Consider the following 20031-nt stretch of genomic DNA (forward strand, 5'->3'; position numbering starts at 1 on the left):
TGTGCTATCTTAAAATCACCACACGGTGTCGCCATTGTTCAATATTGAATGGTCTCAATTTAAACGCCAGCCTGCACCGACACCATTTACGTACTTTCATAACCTCTTTTATGATTGGTTGATCGAAAATGCGAGTTTTTGATATAAAGACTCTAATATTTAAATCTGCGTAACGTGACCCAACTGCCAGCACACACACACCGTCATTACCCCCCTTCGCCAAACACACACAATCTTTATTCTGCTTCTTTCTTTAAATAGGAAGTGAGGCACATGACCAGACGCAGCTGATGTCAGAGTTTCAAAGTCATGTGCAAAGTTCAGACAGCCAGTGCAGAGAGGCATGTCTCAGCCGGTTACTCACTGAGTGCTGTGACATGGAAAGCAAGAGGAAAGCCTTATAAACAACCATAAATCTGAACATGCAAGCCCCGTCAAAGACAAGATGCCGCCCACCAAACAACAGGTATGTTTCCGACTGGCCGATCTGGTAACACTGATCTGTTTCAATTATTGTATTTCTTTATTTTGTGGCTTTGGTTATAGTGTTGCCTGTGGTGTTTTTTCTTTTCTTTCACATGCATTTACACAAGCTCGTTCCGTCTTACACTTCAACACAACGAAGATAAACAAGGAAGATTGACTTCATTTTGTGAATTATGATTTATTTCCCCTTAAACTCTTTCGTTCCTAATTCACTTTATGTTTAAAGTGAACATGTTTTAACATCTAAAGCGTTTAGAATCTTAACCACAACAAGACTGTGTTGAAGTGTTTATATTCATGAGCTGTATTTAGACACTGTGCTGAATGAAGACACTGGCAGGAATGTGCAATGCAGAAATGTAATTTCTTCAGGAATGTGAATAGTCCTTCCTGTTGCAAAACAAGCTTGTGCATTGACATCACAAGATCACGTTAACGTTGAATGTGAACATCAAATTATTTAGGGTGGAAAAAGATCTGAATAGGCAGATAAATGTATGCATTGAAAATGTGAATTGCGTGATGTATTTGCATCATTATCGTGTAAATTAATCTTTTATTATGAAAATTAGCAGTTTGTGGATTTCTTTGCACAGAAGACACATAATCGACATCCCTGTTAAAGTCTTTGTCCTTAAAAATAATGTCTGGTTGTATCATTGAGTGAAGTGATGCTGGTGTATTAATATAATACATTTCTTCAAGGAGTCAGGTAGAGACATGGAAAGAATCACCAAGGATAATGGAGAACTCAGCGCTTCAGGGGAGAGTTCAGACAGCGTAGACCTGACAACAAGTCAAATTCACAGCATGGCAGACGGGATCCTGAAAGCAAATGTTGATCCACTCGTGGTTCTCAGAGATCGGCTATCTCAGCTTGGAACAACATCCCTACAGTCACCAGAACAAAGAGAACAAGAGCTCAATGGACTCATGCTGCTCTTAATCCAGGTAACAGACCAGAACTACTACACTGTTAATTTACATACCACCAGTGGTTATTTTTAACTTATTATTAACATTTCAGACATTTTAGTCTTAAAGGGACAGTTCACACAAAAATGACAATTCTGTGACCCTGAAGTTGTTCCAAACTTCTGCGGAACACAAAGAAAGATATTTAGATATTTGGAAGAATGTTTGTAACCAAATAGTTCTTGGCCACTGTTGACTATCATAGTAAGGAAACAACTACTATGGTAGTCAATAGTGCCCCAGAACTGTTTGGTTGCAAACATTCTTGCACATATCTTCTTTTGTGTTAAACATATCAAATAAATGTAAACAGGTTTGGAATAACTTGAGAGTGAGTAAATGATGACAATTTTAATTTTTGTGTGAACTATCCCTTTAAATGCAGAAATGAAAGCAGACATTTCTATTCACATTTTAGCTTTTTCACAGCAGCCAGTCTGTACAGGAATACATTGCCCGAAAAATGTCCTACGAAACCTTTTGCGCCACATATTAAACTCAAATATTACATTTCCTGTGTCTAAGTTCCAGCAGCTCTGTCCTGAGAGTACTATTGATCTGTTTTGGGACTGTTTTGACAAACATTCATGACCTACTAAGCTGTAATCACACTCACAGACTTAGTGTGTGTGTTCTGGAGTTTACACACGTGTGACTGATTATCACTCCTGCAATCCCATTGGTATTTGACCAACTACAAAATAAAGACTAACACCCCACATTCACTTAGAAAAGTCATGGACTGAAGCATGGAATGTTGGATGAAATACTTTCGTAGTTTATTGAAATGTATTTTTCACATGTTTCTATGAAAACCTTATTTCTGTTGAATGCCCATTTTGTCATGTTCTCATATTTTGTTCTGAATCTTTGATATTATTCAAGCAGAAATGACACTCTTCATTTTTATTAGGTCTCAGAGAGTGACTGCACCCTTGGTGATCTGGACCTCCAGGGTTTGGCCCTGGAAGTCGGAGAAGCCTTTGTCTGTCATGTACAACAGAGTGTGTCAGAAAAGCCTGCAGGTACCCGCATGAACCATACCGATGGTTAATGAATATAGTTTATTTGGGAATCAGTTGCATTAGCAGTGTTTTCTAGGTCAAAGAAAATGTGAACAGAGAGATTCTGTTGGCTTTTTAAGGGAAGTAGCTCACTTCTTCATTTTGCAGTTATGTGGTAAACAATGCAATAAATTGCACTTTTGAATGCATTCAGATTTATATTTAGCCTACCGATTGGAAAAGGTTTGATTTGATTTTGATATTTAGTTTATTTCTTATTCTGAGATTGTAAAAGAAAATGCTGGATGTGAGAGTTTGTGGCATCTGAAACTTTCAGCTGTCTGTTGCGTGCTCGTGAGAGGTCTATAGCTGTATCTGTAACTTTGTCTGTTGGTTTTGTGCTCCAGAGGAAGCCCGATTTGAATTGGAGCAGTTCTTTCAGATGTCAGAGGTCAACACCAACAAAGGATGGCTTCTAACAAAATCAATATGTCTCTTGTCCAACAGAGACCTTGTAAGTTGCCAAATTATTTATCATTCATGCAGTCAGCTTCCAGTGGAGTTAATTTTACTCTCTCCAGAAGTAATGTCATGAAAGACTTTAAAGAACAGTTCATCCAAAAACAAAGATTACGTCATCATTTGCTCACCTTTGAGTTCAAAAATATATTTGGAAGAATGCTTGAATCCAAACCGTTCTTGGCCTCCATTGACTACCATAGTAGGAACATTTTCAGTTGAACACAATAGTTCTGGGGCACGTTTTACTACCACTGTAATTTGGCCTACCACAGATTTGGAACAACTTGAGGGGGAGTAAATGATAACAGAAATTACATTTTTGGGTGAACTGTCCCTTTATGGGAACTAGATACTATGACAGCAATGTTGGAACATTGACAACATTACTGTAAAACATTTTAATTTGACCGCTCAACCATTAAACATAGTGTTTTGGCTCATAACTAGACATTTAAAATCATTCAAATAGGCGAAGACAGAGAAGCATCTGCTGTGTGGTTATATTATATACTTTTTTTTACAGGAGGTTGATGCTATGATCATGACAGGTGTACCTGCTGCTTTAGTCAAGTGCCTGTATCTTTTTGTGGCTTTACCTCCCGGAAAGGTGAAATGTAACTCTCCAGATGACATGGAAGTCAAATGCTCCTTTCAGGACACTCTTATTCAGGTATTTACAGGTTGTGCTAATAACAGCTGGGATGAATGTGTTCCTGATTTTCTTTTCATTCACATGTTTTAGCTTGAATAGCTGGAAAATTAGCTAAATGGATTTAGTCATTTAATATCAAAGCATTCAAAATTAGTGTATAAATGAGAAATACATTTGTGTTAGGCTCAAAACACAAAGATGTTAAAGATAAGTTTGTGTTTACACTCTTCTCAGGCGATCTTGCAGCTGTGCAGGCGGGTATGTTTTGTAGACGTTCTGGTGGAGACGCAGGAGCTCTCAAATGTGATGATCTCTTTGTCCCTCCTGTGGGATCAGTGCAGCCCCTCATGGAGACGACAGGCGTCTCGTGTGCTCAGAGCAGTGTCTGCTGCACAAGCTCCTAACACTGTACCTGCACTGCAAGGTCCACAACTTTCATTCATTCATTCAGTTTTTGAGGGACTGTTGGTAATAATAATTACATTTGTCAGTAAGCAGATTATTTCCAGATATTTTGACCGAAGAGGACCCGACTGTAAACATGTAGATTAAAGTGGTCGTAACTCAGACAGTTTCTGCATATCTCATGTTAATCTTTCAGAATAGTATCGCACCCTTCATATATCGGTAGAGTCTTTTTTGATCCCATTTATAAACGACACATGCAGCTGTACCATAATTTTCCGAAAACATACGACACGTGTGGTTGGTTGGAGGTTGATGGGGTAGGCGGAGCTTAAGAATGTGCGGACCCATTGCAGACTTCAGTTTCACTCACCTTCTATCAGTTTCAAATGATATCCAAATCCAGCGTTATATCCACCGATTATATAACATTCATCACCCAAATGCAGTGAACAAACAAACACATGAACTCGGCGAACGTAGTGCTCTTCACTTGCACATGCTCCTTCTCCCGCTCTCCTTGGTTGACGCGTGATTATGCCATATGCTTTTCCGGGAGAGTTGTCCAATAAGGGACTAAGAAAAGTTGTTACAAAACGGATTTTCATGTTCGAAAAAAACTTTCCGAAACATATACGAACGCTGTGGGAGTGTATCGAGCACAGAAATACCACGTCATACGTCCAACTCTGTTTTTTTACCATTTTAAAGGGATATTTCACCCAAAACTGAAAATTCTGTCATTATTTGTTGCAAACGTGTCAACATTTCTTTGTTCTGATGAACACAGAGAAAGATATTTGAAAGAATGCTTATAGCCAAAGATAAAAAAACACCCATTGACTCACATAGTAGGAAAACATTTCGAAGAATGTAGGACAGCAAACAGTTCATACTTTTGACTACAATTGTTTTTTTCCTACTTTTCCTAACTTTTTCATTTTTGGTTGAAGTATACCTTTAAGGATGAGAAGCCAGCACGTTTAACTTTGTAAAAAGTCAGAATACATGAAACACTGTTGCATCCCCCCTTTAATGATATAACATTTGGTTTCACATGATACTTGTTTAATGCACTCAGCTGTTCCAGACCTCATTACATAACATTGTTTTTAGCTGGGGATCGGCTCTTTCAAATTGGACATAATCTTATTCCATGTCTAAAAGTTTCATTCAGGACATGCCAGAGTCAATTAGAACACATTTACACACTAATATAGGGTATTTTGAACAAAGTTTAACATGGATAATGTTCTATTAATCTCTACAGTGTACAGCGCATTGCATGAGTTGTTTTTTAAATAGATTCTTGTTTCTCTCTTTAGCTAGTAATTGCATGAAGATCTGCATCCAGAACATGCATAACATCCGTGATAAGGTCTCTGGGCATGTTCTAGCTGAGGTGGTCGTGAGTGTTTTCAGCTTTGTGAAGGACTCTTATTCAGTCAACCCTGCTCTTTTCGAGGAGTTTGAGAGCAATGATGCCTATGAGATCCTACAAGCTGCCTTGTCACGGTAAATTCATGTATTTTTTAGACCATTTTTACAATAAATAGGGAGTATGATTATTTAAGTATTGCTCAAATTTAAGATACAAGTGTCTCACACTGAAAGCTTAAACGCCTCTGATGGCTTGGGTGCATGTAGGTGGATTACTACCACCATCATGGAAACTATATGCTTAAAATGATCTTCGGTACTTTCTGTTCCCTTTTGTAACTCAGTTTTCGCTGTGTTCCTACACTTTCTCACATCAAGTGTCACTGCTTAAGTTTTCCAGCTATGATGTATTCGGCTAGAATTCTTTTGTTTTTACTTTAGGTTCTTAGTTTTCTTGTAATATTTTTAGTATTCATGTGAATAGTTTAAGTTTTTCATGTAAATTTTAGATTAGTAATATGTAACAGTTTGTATTTTTACGTTTTATTTACGTTTTAGTTATATATTTATTGTAGTTTATTTTTTATCATTTTAGTGCCTTAACTTAAACTTACCACACTTATAATAATAATAATAATTTTCTTTAAAGTTTAAAAGAATACATTTTTTATTTATACCTGGTTGTCTCTTTTTTTCATAATGTGTTTTTTATTTGAGCGGCTGCTTTGTAACAGTTCAATATGGCAAAACGCTATAGACTGTTTTATCGGACGCACGTGCGCTTGACTCCCAGTTAACTTCTGTATTTTATTTGGCTAGTGTCTAATAATAGAACTATTTATATTTAATTTAATTTATGTTAATATTAATTTGTGTTATTATTTCACTTTATAATAATTGCATTAAATAAACGACTTAGTTGCATGTTTATTTTATTAAATAAACAATTTGTTGAATGGTTCCCGTAGTTCGGTCGCATTAAAAAAAACAATGGTAAATTGACATCTAGCCGTTGAGCTTGGTATCGGAGTGTAAATTCAAAAATTTCGAGAGACAAGTTTAGCCAAGTAACGGTTCTTCATGGTTTCTTTTGATTGATATTAGACACAGGCACTCTATTGTTTGTGAATGTGTACCGGAAGTTCAGTTGGGGTCACAAAAGTGCGCATGCGGAGTAACCTTTGTTTATGTGTTGTTAAGATGAAACCGTCTGTATAGAACTAAACTTGAATTGATTAAATTGACCGAAATGTTTAAATAGTTTAAGTTTAACAACGTCAATAACCTGATTTGTGAATGTCATCTTTACCAAATAATATTTTAAAAACTCTTGTCCTGTAATCCTAAACGACTGATAAAGTCATGAATAGTGTTAACGTGTGGAAACATCGCTAGAACTTATGGCACTGTCTAAGCTAGGCCTGTGTTCTGTATTGTGTTTATAACAGTGTCTATAATGCTGTGAGTTATTTAGGCTGTTATCTAACGTTTAAATATTAGCATAAAATGCCACAAACTTAAAACAAAGTATTTTTGTATTTTGCAGCTGTGAAGAGGAAGTGATAGAGGAGCCATTCCTGGCCATTCAAGACCTTTTAGGCCTCATCGCATCATTTACTCTTTTTGGCAAGGCTGAGTTAAAAGTGGCCATATGTGTTAATAACCCTCAACCGCCTGGTTTTAGGTTCGACCCCGCCCTTACTAAAGGTAAACCTACACGACAGACTTTGAGTGCCACACTGCATCTCTGCACTGCCACCTCAAGTTAACGCCACAGAAAAGGCAATTATGTCCAGGATGATGAAGTGTAGCTCTCCTCACTAACCCAGTTAAGACACCCTGCATCCATTCTCCTCATCCGCATTACAATCCTCCATTCATCACCACCAGAGCACCTCACTCCTGAGAGAGAAACGCTTTTATAGCCTTATTTCATTTGGCCTTGATGTGATTTTAATTTTCTGTGATTCAATCTTATTACCCTATGCAGCTATATTTATTTACCATAAACATCAGTGTGTTTTTGTCCGAGGAGCCAATCGGTCTTTAATGTTTTGGCATAGATCTAAATGCGGTTTACTCTCACTCTCAGTTTGAGTCGGTGGAAGTCAGAATAACTCAATACAGATGTAGAACTAGGTATTTGCATGAGACCTTGTGTTGTTCATAATGTCATGATATGAATAATGTACTTTGTGAAAGATGGTTACAAATATCACATGAGAACTATTCTATGAATGTCAAGTCAATGTAAATGCAAAATTATATAACTGGAAAAAAATGCACATTTTTTATTCCTCATTAATACAATGGGAGAATTTTTCATGTTTTTATAATTGTATTATTTTCTACTTTTTGCTAAGATATTTTTCAATTTAATTAAAAAATAATAATTGAAATAACTCTTTATTAAATGTATAATTTTTTTTCTGTCATAACACAAGTGCCTTAATCTCCAGGTTCATCTGTTAAAAACCTCACAGCCTTTAAAATCATCCAGTCCTGCTTTCTGCACTCCAGCAACACCGTGATCTGCAGCCAAATCCTTCGCACCATCCAGATGATCTGGTCTTGGGAAAAGGCAAACTTCTTCCTGTTGGAGTGGTCTCTACAGTCTCTGGCTCAACTGGCTGAATCCATCTGGCAGAAATCTCCTCCCGTTCACCTCATTTTCTTTGAACTGCTTGAGACGGTCATCTTCCAGCTCTCTTATATCCCACATGAGACCATCAAAAAGGTGCAGGCAGTGCTGAAGCAGGGCTGTTCAGAGGCCTTCAGCATCACAGCTCTGGAGTGTTTCTACAGACTCATCATGAATGGTGGATTGTTGTCAGATGTCCTGAGTGATGGTGGACTGATGGAGCAACTGTTGTCTGAGCTTAAAAGAAGAGCTAAGATTCTCAGAAAGGCTGGTGTTGCTGGTGAGGTTTACACTATATCGACACATTACGGTAGCAGGTACACTGAGATGCATAATTTGATCTGAGACTTATGTGTTTACAGTAAACGAAGAGGACACTGATGACCATGAGAGGAGGTTGACCACCAACATTCTGGATGTAGTTTCAGCTCTTGCCATGCAGTCGATCAGAAACACTGGTTTGTTGAATTAGTTGTTATTATTTGTCATTCGTCTTTTTGTGCTGGTTTTGATGGGAAATCTGTGGAATGGATCTATAAAAAAGGTTGAATTTGTTTAAAAAGCAAAAAGTGCTACATTCTGATTGGGGGCTTGAAAAATAAAATGATAACATACACAATAAACATGTGAATTAAAGGCATTCTAATGCTGTGTTTTACTCAAAACGCAAGTTTAACATTAAAGTTTAAAAAAGAGAATGAACCACAATGATAAACTATTTACAATAAACGCTGCAATGTTTCATGAAAAAAACCAGGCATTGTAATTTTTTATTTCACTGGGACTTTAAACTTTGCAGTTAAAGGAGCAATGTGGAGATTTTAGAGAGTGAGGTTGTGAACTGCAACCAATGACTCACTCTTTCGCAACACTATGGCGGTTTTCACAGGACAAAGATGTCGTCATGTTTTCGCTTCTTGCCAAGGGGATAACGTATTTATGAAACGTGTTCTGTTGAGCAGTTTGTTTGTTTAGGGCTACTGTAGAAACAACATGGTGAATTCAATGCAAAGGTTTTAAAAAGCTCATTCAAATATAATATAACTGCAAATGTTTATTTTCTGTTATTCTGATGCTTTTAATCACATGTACCACTTAAACCAAAGAACAGGACACAGCTAACTTGTCACATCTGATTGTTCTAACAGTGCTCATCCGGGATTTGGGGATGATTCCCTATGTGAAGATCTTCATAGACGTCGAGCAGTTCCGCAGTCCCACTCTGTGCATTCTGGAGCAGCTCTCAGAGGTGAATCCAGAGGAATACATGAGCACGGCCATCGGAGCTCTCTGCTCGTCCACGGAGAGTGAAATCAAACTCAAACGGGACCTCCTGCAGGTACAAACGACATCATCTTTAGATAAGCTTCTTCCTTATCAGACGTGTACTTTATCTGTATTTCTGTTCTTTTGCCATTTGAATACTTTTTTTACTTTTCGGAGTCACAGTTCTTTTCAAGCAAACTGATTTTAAAATAAAAGCCACAGTTGCAAGGCACGATGGGAATATAATTACAAGGTCTTCTGCTAAAACTAAGCTATGTGTTCATGTGGTCCCTACCTGTCCGTAAATGCAGCTTCCGTTCCTAATTCTAACAAATTATAGCCTGTTTAAAGCATAATGAGCCAGTGAATTTATTACATCAGCTTTTGGGAGCCCGATTGCATTATAGCCAAATTCAGATTGATTTGCTAATATACACTTAGCTGTTAACTCAAGCTTCATTCGATTACGCCTGTAGCCGTGTGGTGCGACACTGAGAAAATTATGAGCAATATCAGATCAGAGAATGTGAGAGAAATCCAATTACGCATAACTACATTATTCAGTTACTGTACACGTCCATTTTTTAGATTCAAGCACAGGAATACTAACCTGCAGACCATTAAAGTGTAACTGGGTTATGGTTGCTTGCAATTGGATTCGCCCCTAGCACTCTGCGAAATGTGTCAAAGCCATTCTGATTACTTCTATTGGTGCTAATTAGGTTTGGGCTTCATTTTATGACACATTAGCTGTTTGATGTATTAGCATGCTTTATTGAATAAGGGCTAATGCATTTTGTGCCAGACTCTTTGAAACGGGACGCCCCTCCTTTCTCCTTTTTGGGGTGACGCATAATTTCTGAAGTGAACAGATAAGCATCTATGGTTTCCTACGAAGTCACGTGATGGAAAACTGAAAAATTAAGTTTTTAATTCTTTTGAGACTGAGAAGTTGCATAGTGGCGCTTGTAAAATTCTTATCTTTGCATCTTGCCTCACAGTCTATTATGAAAGTTCTGGAGAACCCGAATACTTGGAATGCCTTCCGCACCGCAGGGGGCTTCACCGGCCTTCTCTCTATTGTTGTGGACATGGAGGGAGTCCTGCTGGAACAGCCGAAGGGAGTATGGGCCTCGCTCAGTCGACAGAGCATCGTAGACCTGCTCCTCCTCACCTTACACACCATCACCCTCGCCGTGCATGTGAATTCGGTTAACAGCCACTTCTTCAACACCACCGGTCTCTGTGAGAAGTTGGGTGAGGCTCTGTTGCAGCTTGGCTGTTTTCAGAAAGCGGTCCGTGTAGAAACAGATAAAGTCGACTCGCACTGCAGGAGTTTCCAGCAGTTTGTGCAAATGGCGGAGAGGCCGGAACCTCAGCTGCCACCACCTTTACTAGACTGTGTGAAGCTGCTGGGATTCCTGGAGCAGTTTGCTACCGGTGTGAGCCTGGTTGCAGATTCATGTGCAGGCCCGCAGGATAATAATGAGAGGGATGAGAGTCAGATCACAGTGGCGGGTCAAATGGAAGCGGGGGTGTCCAATGAGGACGAGACCAGTGTGTCTGTATATACAGAGTCTGGACGGTAGGTACTTAAGATGAGTGTATTTTTTGCCTAAATGTAGAATAAGTGTGTTAAACACAAATTCCACTTTTCCAGGGTTTATTGTGACCTCCCGATTCTTCATCCTGGAGCTGTTAAACTCCTCATGACTCTCCTGCCTAGTATTTATTGTCCTAGTGACCCTCATGTGAGTTTGAAACATTATATGTCATATCTTAATCATTTTAAAAAAACAGTTCACCCAACAGACCCATCGAGTTGTTCCAAATCTGTATATATTTCTTTATTTGGTTGAACACAGAGAAAGATATTTAGAAGAATGTAACCACTACCATAGTGGGAAAAATGACAATGGAGGTCAAAAGTGCCACAGAACGGTTCGCTCTCCTACATTCTTCAAAATATCTTCTTTTGTTTCTATCAGAACAAATAGATTTATACAGATTTGGAACAACTTGAGGGTGAGTAAATGAAGTCAGAATATTAGTTTAATATTTTACACACTTCATACATAATATGTTTTGATATGTACTTTGTAAATAATTGTCATCCCAGCTAACAGAGAACTTTGGCTAACGTTCTCTAAAAAGTTCTACATTTATTTTGCTGTGTTAAGAGCTTTTAGCAGTGACATTAATGTTTTTATAGCGTTTGAGCAACATTATTTTATCCGTTGTTAGTGGAACATAAAAAAAAAAAATAACGTTAAAATAACTTAACGGGAATGTTAGTAAAACGTTATTTGAACATATTTTTAGTTTTAGAAAACATAAGCAAGTGTTCATTTGGTCTGTGCGTGTATTACAATGTATGGCATTTCTTTCTTGTAGTTGTCTGAGGAGCTGCAGTTGTCTGTAGCTCATCATGTTCAGACTTTAGTGAAGTCAGAGAGAAACAGACAGATCATGTGTGAGTTTGGTCTGCTGTCCACACTGCTGACTCACTGCAAACACATCCTCATTGACAAAACCAGCTCACTTTACCTGCCTGTAGTTCGGATCCTGGAGAAACTCGCTTCACAGGCCATGGATCACAAGGACCTCAGGTGTGCATGAGTTTGTTGTTGACATACTTAATAGAAAGTTCAATAATAAAAATTGTTAAATACTGTATATGTACGTTTTTATACTCTTAAATCGTACCATAACAATTGTGTGCTTTATCTCAGGCAGTTCCTGTGTCTTGGAGATCCTCTGATGTGTAGTGGAAACAATCAGCTTTCAGTCTCCTGTGAAGAGGCCCCTTGCACACGTATGCTTCTGTTCTTTCTGGCTTTTTTTGCTTACTTCCGGTTTCAAAATCATTATTTTGAAGATTGAAATATGCCTGTCGATGACATGTTCTGCTATCGATTACACAGACAAGAAAAAAGAAACCGAAGAGGATGAAAACAAACCTTCTGAAAAGACATTGAAACGAAGTTTTAGCCTATTGAAAACATCTTCAGGCAGCGGGACAGTAGTTCCTCTTCACAGAATCATAAGCCTCGTCTCCATCACTTCACCACGGAGCTTTCGACCGCACAATGTCTCCATTACTCCTTCTTTTGTGGAGTTTGACATGACAGACAGTGGCTATGGGTGATACACATTTGTCCTTTTCAGAGATTATTTACTTTTAAAGGTCCAGTGTGTGTTTTTTTGGAGGACCTATTGACAGAAATGCATTATGATATATATAACTATGTCTTCAGAGGTGTTTAAAGACCTTACATAATGAAGCGGTATGTTTTCATTATCTTAGAATGAGCTATGTCTATCTACATAAACCTCGGGTCCCCTTACACGTAATTCACCATGTTGTTTCTACAGTAGCCCTAAACGGACAAACTTCATAAATACGTTATCTCTTTCGTAAATACGTTATCTCTTTCGTAAATACGTTATCTTCAGCCAAAATGTGCCGACATCTACGATTTGTGTCAGCCACCGTAGTGCTTTGAAAGGGAAGGGTTGAGTGAGCCGTTGGTTGCAATTTGGAACCTCGCCGCTAGATGCCGCTAAACTTCACACACTGGACCACATTCATGATTTTTTAGTTTTCTGGATTGTCTATTCCTTTAAAGCTGTCCTATTTAATGAGTGAGAACTGTTCTCCCTCACAGGTGTCTGTTTCTGCCATCTCTTGCTACAGTGAAGGGTGTCAGTGCAGACTTTATCTCCACTGGCGGCTTGGGCACCGGTAAGATACATTCAGCAACATTTGCTGCTTTTATGTGCTTTTAAATCACAAAACATTGAAATTAGACATATTGAACATTTCACATTGGAATGATGTATGATAAACTCCCCCAGAAGTCACTTCTTAACATAAAACTATACCTAAACATTCACATCTTGTTTACTCCACAGACTGCAGAGGTTTTCCTCCTTCAGCCGGCCTGTCGTTCTCCTGTTGGTTCATGATCTGTAGGTTCAGCTCGGCTTGTGATTCTCACCCTGTGCGTCTGCTCACCATTGTACGGCACATGTCTCGTGCTGAGCAGCAGTTCAGCTGTCTGTCTATCAGTATATCTGCCACTGACGGCTGCTTGGTGATCTCCACTGAAGAGGAAGCTTATCAGTTTTTGGGTAAATGTGATTTTTACATTAAAGTGAGCTTTATGGAATATGTATCAGTGCATTAATAGGTTGGTTTACACTTATAGACTAGTTTAGACATGGAGTGTGTCATTTATTTGTATCTTTTGTTGGACAGATATGATGGAACCGGAGGTACAGTCTCCCAGTACGCTGTCTTCCTCAGTGCGGTTTAAATGTTCCCAACACTTACTATCTGCTCAGTGGAACCATCTTTGTCTGGTGATGGCCAAAGGAGTCAAGAAGAGCTGTTTGGTCACGGTTTATATAAATGGAGCAGCAATCGGAACAGCGAGGGTTGGTAGTAGTTCGCGCAAAAGTTTTCGTCTGCATTTATTTACCGTCATGTGTTTCCAAATTCTCACATGTCATATGTGAGAACCAATAGTATTTCACATGTGTTGATCTCTTTAAGCTTTCATAAATATTGTGCACATGTCATTTGGACTACTTTTAGGAATAACTGTCAAACTATACATGGCTGTGTGTCTTTCTTTGCAGATGAAATATATTCAGCCATTTCCTGGTCCGTGCATCTCAATGGATCCCTCTGCAGTCATTGACGTGTGTGGCATTATTGGTACTCCATCAATATGGAAACAGCACGCTGCTCTGGTCTGGCGGGTCGGCCCTACATACTTTTTCGAGGAAGTGTTGAATTCTGAATATGTGGAGACCATATATGAACAGGGCACCAACTACATTGGAAACTACCTTGCTCTTGATGTTCAAGGTGAAAAGTTCACCTCTCTCTGTCTTGTATGGAAATGCTCAACGCAGAAAGTTGTGGAAACGATTTTTTGTCTTTTTTATCAGATGGGAAGGCAGATGATGTGACGTCGCGTATTAGAATCGTCACTCCGGAGAGAATTTCCTTTGCCATAAATCCAGCGGTATCCACCATCACAACAGTTGCAGATATAAGAGACCAATACAATGAAGTGGATTGTCGCATTATAGCTAAAGAGGTACAGTTACAATTACATTTTAATGATTTACTTAAAGGTACACTTAGAAGTTATTTGTTTATTTGCATTGATCTCTAAAAAGTTTGTAGAAATGTGTATTTCCCAGTAATTTATTAAGAATTTTGGTAATTATTATTTGGATGGTCATGTGATCATGCTGGTCATCACAAGATGACCTGCTTCATATACTGTAAAGTAAAACGTTTTTTATTAGTCAACTGATATTTCATGATTCAAAACTTGTTTTTTTCTTTATATATACACAATAGAAAAAAAATACTCACTGCACCTTTTTAACTTGTGATTTTTATATTGGACTGTTATCTTGATTTTGTATGTTTTAATAACTTATTTCTTCATACACAGATGGGGATTACATCACGTGATAACTGTACTCCCATCTTCTTGGCCCATAACATCAGTCAGAACCTCAGCGGAACTGCTCGGTCAATTGGGGCAGCCCTGGTTGGTTGTTTTGGTAAAAGACATAAATCCACTAACTATTATTTTCAAGCGCCTTCTCCAAGTCACAACACTGACTGCAGCATCTGTAGTGTTACTTCTGTCGGGCTAATTTTACACCACCTTGACTTCCAGGAGTAAGAACTTTCAAGTCATGCAGTGCTGCTAGTAGCATGCAGTATGTTGGTGGACCTGCTGCCGTTCTGAGCTTGGTGGCGATGGCCTCAGACGATGAATCATTGTATGCTGCTGTCAAAGTTCTTCTCTCTGTTTTGAAAACAAACTCTGTGATGGAGCAGGAGATGAAACGAACCAATGGCTATAAGGTACTGATGTCTAATGCACTTCATCATAGATTGCCATGCATGAAATCCAAGCTTGACTTGTTTTTTGTTGTCAGCTATTGTCCTTCTTGTTGAAGATGAAGTCTCAGATGATCAGTAGTCGAATCTTTAACCTTATTCTGGCCATTGTGGGAAGAATGGAGCTGGGCAGTGATGCTTTTCACATCCCGAACATCAGAGCCTTCCAGGACGTCCTCTGTGACTTTGAGGTCAGTTTTAGATTGGTGTGATAGTCAGTCTTTCCTTACATAATGTAAAACATTAAGTGCAAATTTTATTTAATTGTGTACTTGGAGATGGTTGGTTATTTTTCTTTTTTTCGTAGGTGTGGCAGAAAACTCCAGAAAATCTCGACCTTCGTGTTTTAAACCATTTAGCTGATCTTCTGAAGTCATCAAGGTATGAAATACTGATGTGTTGAGTCATTGTGATGTTTTTTGTTGGGTGTTGGGTAAAGTGAAGTGAAACTCATGGTCCGCTTCCTGTTATTCAGTCATGAATAAACCTTGTTAAAGGAATCAAACTTGACTGTGATGATACATCTGTCTCTTCTTAGTGGGAGTCAACAGAATGCTGAGGTAATGCACAGACTTAACGTGATGGGCAAACTTCTGATCGTGCTGCATGACTCTAGTGTGACCCGTAGGAAGGTGTTAATCATCTGTAGCATCATTAGATCCCTTCTTGAGGAACATTTCAACATAACAGACATCAAAAGGCATGACAGCTCTTCTATTAGATACCCTATGTTTAAAGGGATAGTTCACACAAAAATTGAAATTCTGTCATCCTGTAGTTTTTCAAACATGTACAAATTTCTTTGCTCGGGTTGAACTCAAAAGAAGATATTCTGAGGAATTCAGGAAAACAAACAGTTCTTTGAATGCCCCAGAATTTTCAGTTACTAGCATTCTTCCAGATATATTTCTCTGTGTTCAACCAAACAAAGAAATGTATACAGTTTTGGAACAACTTGAGGGTGAGTAATTCATGACAGAATTGTAATTTTAAAGAAGAAAAGTTTATTTCCGTATGCTAATCCCATGGTCTAATGTAATCTTTTGACATAAAAGTGTATTATGCAAGGAAAACACTAGCTACTGTATATATATATATATATTTATAACTCAAAACTCTGTTATTGAAACTGACATGCAAAAATGCACAGGTTGGAAAATTGTTTTAGTAAACAAAATTATGCTTGTGTTAAGTGCCAAGAAACTGAGGGAAAACCTCATTATGGGCCTTAGGGAGAAAAAAAATGATTCATAAATGTACGATATGATGCATTGTTATTAATAGCATTTTTTGGCTTTTGTTTCTTATTTAGGCTTGGACTCTTCATAGTTCATAGTCTTTTGCCTCCCACTTTAAATGAAAATGAGACTTTCTCCGATTTGGATTTCAATGATCAGTCACAAGGTACTCATATTTAATAATTTAGTTGCAGAGATGAGCTATATTCTCAAGTCATTGTTTATTTCTCAGAAAATCACTTTTTTGCTGAGGATAAAAATATTTGAATGACTTTGAAATGTAGGCTGGAGTCAGACACCTGGAAGATCGGTTTGGATCAGGAATCAGTTGCTCTCTATGCTGTCTTCCCTGATCATCTCAAACACGTCTCTGTTTAGCAAGTGAGTAAAGTTTATTAAAGAAATGACGCAAGGTTCATGTCATCTCAGTGACAGAAATGCATGTATTCTGGTATTCTAATACATTATGTTGTTTCAATGGCAGTAACCTTGAAGATGTGTTCTTCGCACTGGGCTCCGACTGGTTCCTCCTCTTCTTACAGGCCCACATCCACACCAGCACAGTGCTGCTGGCTCTCACACTGCTCACTCACTTCCTGTCGTATCCAAACATCCTGGCCACGTTCAAGGAGGCTGTTTCACCAGGAACATTAGTGGGGACCATGGAGATGCCTACAAGTATCACAGGTATGTCCAAAATGATGCAGATAAGATGCATTAGATTTAAAATCCTGTTGCATGACGTTTTAAAAACAACTTGTTGTTGCTTTCCATAGATAATTTAAGATCTCACTCATGGTCATATGAGTGTTTAAGCTGCATTTGCCCAGGGTTTGACATTCTGCAGAAGCTTCTCATTACTCATATTCACCTGCCTCAGATTTACGGGTCTCTCGCTGCAATGCTTTTTGGAAAATCAGACTTTCAGGTTTCTATTGAGCAGGTATCCGCATTATTTTCCCTAATTTGTTTTTGTGGCCATGTATATTTATTTATATGAACTTCCTGTGAAATGATTCAGCTGTCATGGATGAGATGCATTTGGGTTTGTAATAACTTTTCGATGGCAGGAATCTGTTGACGTGATGCTTCAGAGTCTGATTGAAAGCTGCAGTGATGGAGCCGATGGGGCTAAATTGTGTGCAGATGCAGCTTGTGTTCTATTAGAACTGATCAAAGTTATCATTACTAGGGTAAGTGTTTTAGTTCAGAGGTTGTTAATATTTAAAAGGCGTTATAGTTGGGTAGATTTGTGGCTGGATCTGAATAACAATACCAAGTTATTTTTAACATTTATAAATGATATTTATTTAGTAAAATATGTTACAATAGTTGTAAAAGTGTAAATAGGAATAGCACAACTTAGTTTTCAGAAATATTCTGGATGATACCCAAATAGATGCTTTTTTATTCTGTCATTGATTCCATTTTATTTACATTTAACAGGTAAAAATTCAAGTTCTTTAAAAATATTATCCAAGTCACCTGCATATTTATATTGTATACAAGTTTCTGTTTGTGCATTTCACTGGAAAAATATTTTTTCAAATTTACATTTAAATATATTTATGTAATCTGGAGGATGATATACTGAATTAGATGTATTTTTTAGATGACAGGAAGATTATCACCGTTAATTCAAACAGTTATGTGCACTTATTGCAAACAGGTTGCATAATCATGTAAGCTGTGTCTGTTACAAAAGCCATTGATGCAAGGCCAGTAAAACCAATTTCCTCAGTCTATGTGTCATTGTATTTTTCCATAAGCCTGTAACAGGGTGTACAAATGGCTGGGAAGTCCAGTACCCCGGTAGCGTGATGCAGTTCCTCTGCCTGGTGCACAGTCTGTTTCCTGAAGATCCCCTCTGGACCTCCCCTGATTTTCTCACTTCACTGGCCAGTGCTGTTTTCCCCTTTGAAACTTCTGAGGTGAATCTTTTAGGGGCTCCACCTAACATTTGTTTTGCCATATACCCAAGAGACGTTTTATTACCCCGCTAGACATGTGGTGTAAGAGTTTACAGAAGTGATATTATGCATTTTATCTTCTCATAGAGCTCTACAGGTGTTAAGGACACCAAAGAGATTGGTCATGTGGAGGAACCTCTCTTGCTCCGGTCCTCCCACCCGGGCAGGAAGCAGGTGTGTGACTTCATCCGCATCCTCTTGATGGACAGCCTTATTAACATCTCTGCAAAAGACGGTTTACATCCTTTAATACAGCTACTAGAGGTGAGCAAAAAAGTTTAAGTAATAAATTCATTTTAAGTGACACTTGCCAGTTTTCCCGCAATGCCATTCATTTACAGTTGCTTATATTCTGTGACTGGTTACAGGGGGTTGCTAACTAAAAAAAGTGTTTCTATAATATTATTTCCTCTTAATTTACTTCATGTTTCTTTATTGTAAATCTACAGGTTTTTTCGCATGTTTACTCATTTGTCAGGCAAACATTTTATAATTCTTTAATGAGCTGCTTTTTGCTCTATTAAGCATTCTTAATAAAAGCAAACACTACCAAACATCATTATATGAATTTGTAAAAATTAATTGAATTCCATATTGTTTATAATTTGCAATATAACATAATTTTTACAAATTCATATAATAATGTTATATTGCAAATTATAAACATAATATACAATTACATACATTTTTACAAATTCATGTAATAATTAAGTTATATTGCAAATTATAAACATAATATACAATTACATAAATGTTTCTAAATTTTACAAATAATACAAATAAAAATATGAAAATCAGTGCTTTACAATATATTATAATGCTGGATTTATACTGTAGCTGTTAAATGAGAATCTGTTGGTCTGAAGTATATCTTTCATCCATAAGGTGCCACTCTTTGCTCAGTTTTGATGGTACTGCACCAAATGCTTGCTGGATGGGGGTTATTTGCGCTTTATTAAGCCTAGCCAAAGAGAGCGCTGGTGGACCACAGTACGAATTCCTTCCAAGTTTATATGAACATTCTGAATGATTTGTGTTCAGTTTTCTCCAGATAGTGTTTGTCAAGAGCAGAGACAGAGCTTTCAGACAGAACTGCTGGAGTTTGTTATGGACATCATCCACATGACAGGGCAGGAGGAGGGCCACTCCACACATGTGGCCAGAGATGGTAAAATATATGACACTACATATCTTTCTAAATATATACAAGCAAAGTCCAAAATCTGCTTTTTTCCACTTAAGCCGGTAACGGTCAGTTGGAGAACGTTGTTTATAAAATTGTACTTCATATTTTGTGAAAAATGTAATGCATATTATTTTTTAAAATTTTATATAATACATCTTTAACATTTATGGCAACTCCATATCCCACCAAATCTTCTCCAGATCCATCCAAGTCCAAGCCGGATAGAAAAGCTAACATTTTGATTGAGAACGTGGCATTCTTCAGTAAAACGCTTGTGAAGAAACTCTATACTGGCATGTTTGTGGTGGATCCAGAGACCCTCCTGGACTTCATAGTAGAGCAGATATCAGTAGTGAGTTTATCCTCTGATT

At 37.9% G+C, this 20031-nt stretch overlaps 1 protein-coding gene across 3 annotated transcripts in view; it reads left to right on the forward strand.

The window, feature by feature from the left end:
• Positions 1-309: 309 nt before the first annotated feature.
• wdfy4 (WDFY family member 4) overlaps positions 310-20031 on the forward strand; it is a 42209-nt gene continuing 22487 nt past the window's right edge. The window contains exons 1-36 of one of the 3 annotated variants that reach the window (XM_079472713.1): positions 310-466; positions 1192-1437; positions 2375-2486; positions 2873-2979; positions 3511-3657; positions 3874-4063; positions 5370-5559; positions 6971-7131; positions 7884-8345; positions 8428-8523; positions 9214-9404; positions 10333-10916; positions 10992-11082; positions 11726-11940; positions 12064-12146; positions 12256-12475; positions 13000-13076; positions 13247-13465; positions 13593-13609; positions 13679-13771; positions 13976-14207; positions 14291-14442; positions 14809-14920; positions 15040-15230; positions 15305-15457; positions 15574-15647; positions 15805-15966; positions 16579-16670; positions 16789-16885; positions 16989-17191; positions 17281-17447; positions 17575-17697; positions 18274-18435; positions 18562-18738; positions 19516-19642; positions 19861-20012. In XM_079472713.1, coding sequence (XP_079328839.1) covers positions 446-466; positions 1192-1437; positions 2375-2486; positions 2873-2979; positions 3511-3657; positions 3874-4063; positions 5370-5559; positions 6971-7131; positions 7884-8345; positions 8428-8523; positions 9214-9404; positions 10333-10916; positions 10992-11082; positions 11726-11940; positions 12064-12146; positions 12256-12475; positions 13000-13076; positions 13247-13465; positions 13593-13609; positions 13679-13771; positions 13976-14207; positions 14291-14442; positions 14809-14920; positions 15040-15230; positions 15305-15457; positions 15574-15647; positions 15805-15966; positions 16579-16670; positions 16789-16885; positions 16989-17191; positions 17281-17447; positions 17575-17697; positions 18274-18435; positions 18562-18738; positions 19516-19642; positions 19861-20012 — 5898 coding nt within the window. In that variant the 5' untranslated portion in view covers positions 310-445. Of the gene's footprint in view, positions 467-1191; positions 1438-2374; positions 2487-2872; positions 2980-3510; positions 3658-3873; positions 4064-5369; positions 5560-6970; positions 7132-7883; positions 8346-8427; positions 8524-9213; positions 9405-10332; positions 10917-10991; positions 11083-11725; positions 11941-12063; positions 12147-12255; positions 12476-12999; positions 13077-13246; positions 13466-13592; positions 13772-13975; positions 14208-14290; positions 14443-14808; positions 14921-15039; positions 15231-15304; positions 15458-15573; positions 15648-15804; positions 15967-16578; positions 16671-16788; positions 16886-16988; positions 17192-17280; positions 17448-17574; positions 17698-18273; positions 18436-18561; positions 18739-19515; positions 19643-19860; positions 20013-20031 lie in introns of those variants that run through there. The other 2 variants (XM_079472712.1, XM_079472714.1) reach the window with 2 other exon arrangements.

The sequence above is a fragment of the Barbatula barbatula genome, assembly GCF_947034865.1.
Source record: "Barbatula barbatula genome assembly, chromosome: 14".
In the NCBI taxonomy this organism is placed as follows: Eukaryota; Metazoa; Chordata; class Actinopteri; order Cypriniformes; family Nemacheilidae; genus Barbatula; species Barbatula barbatula.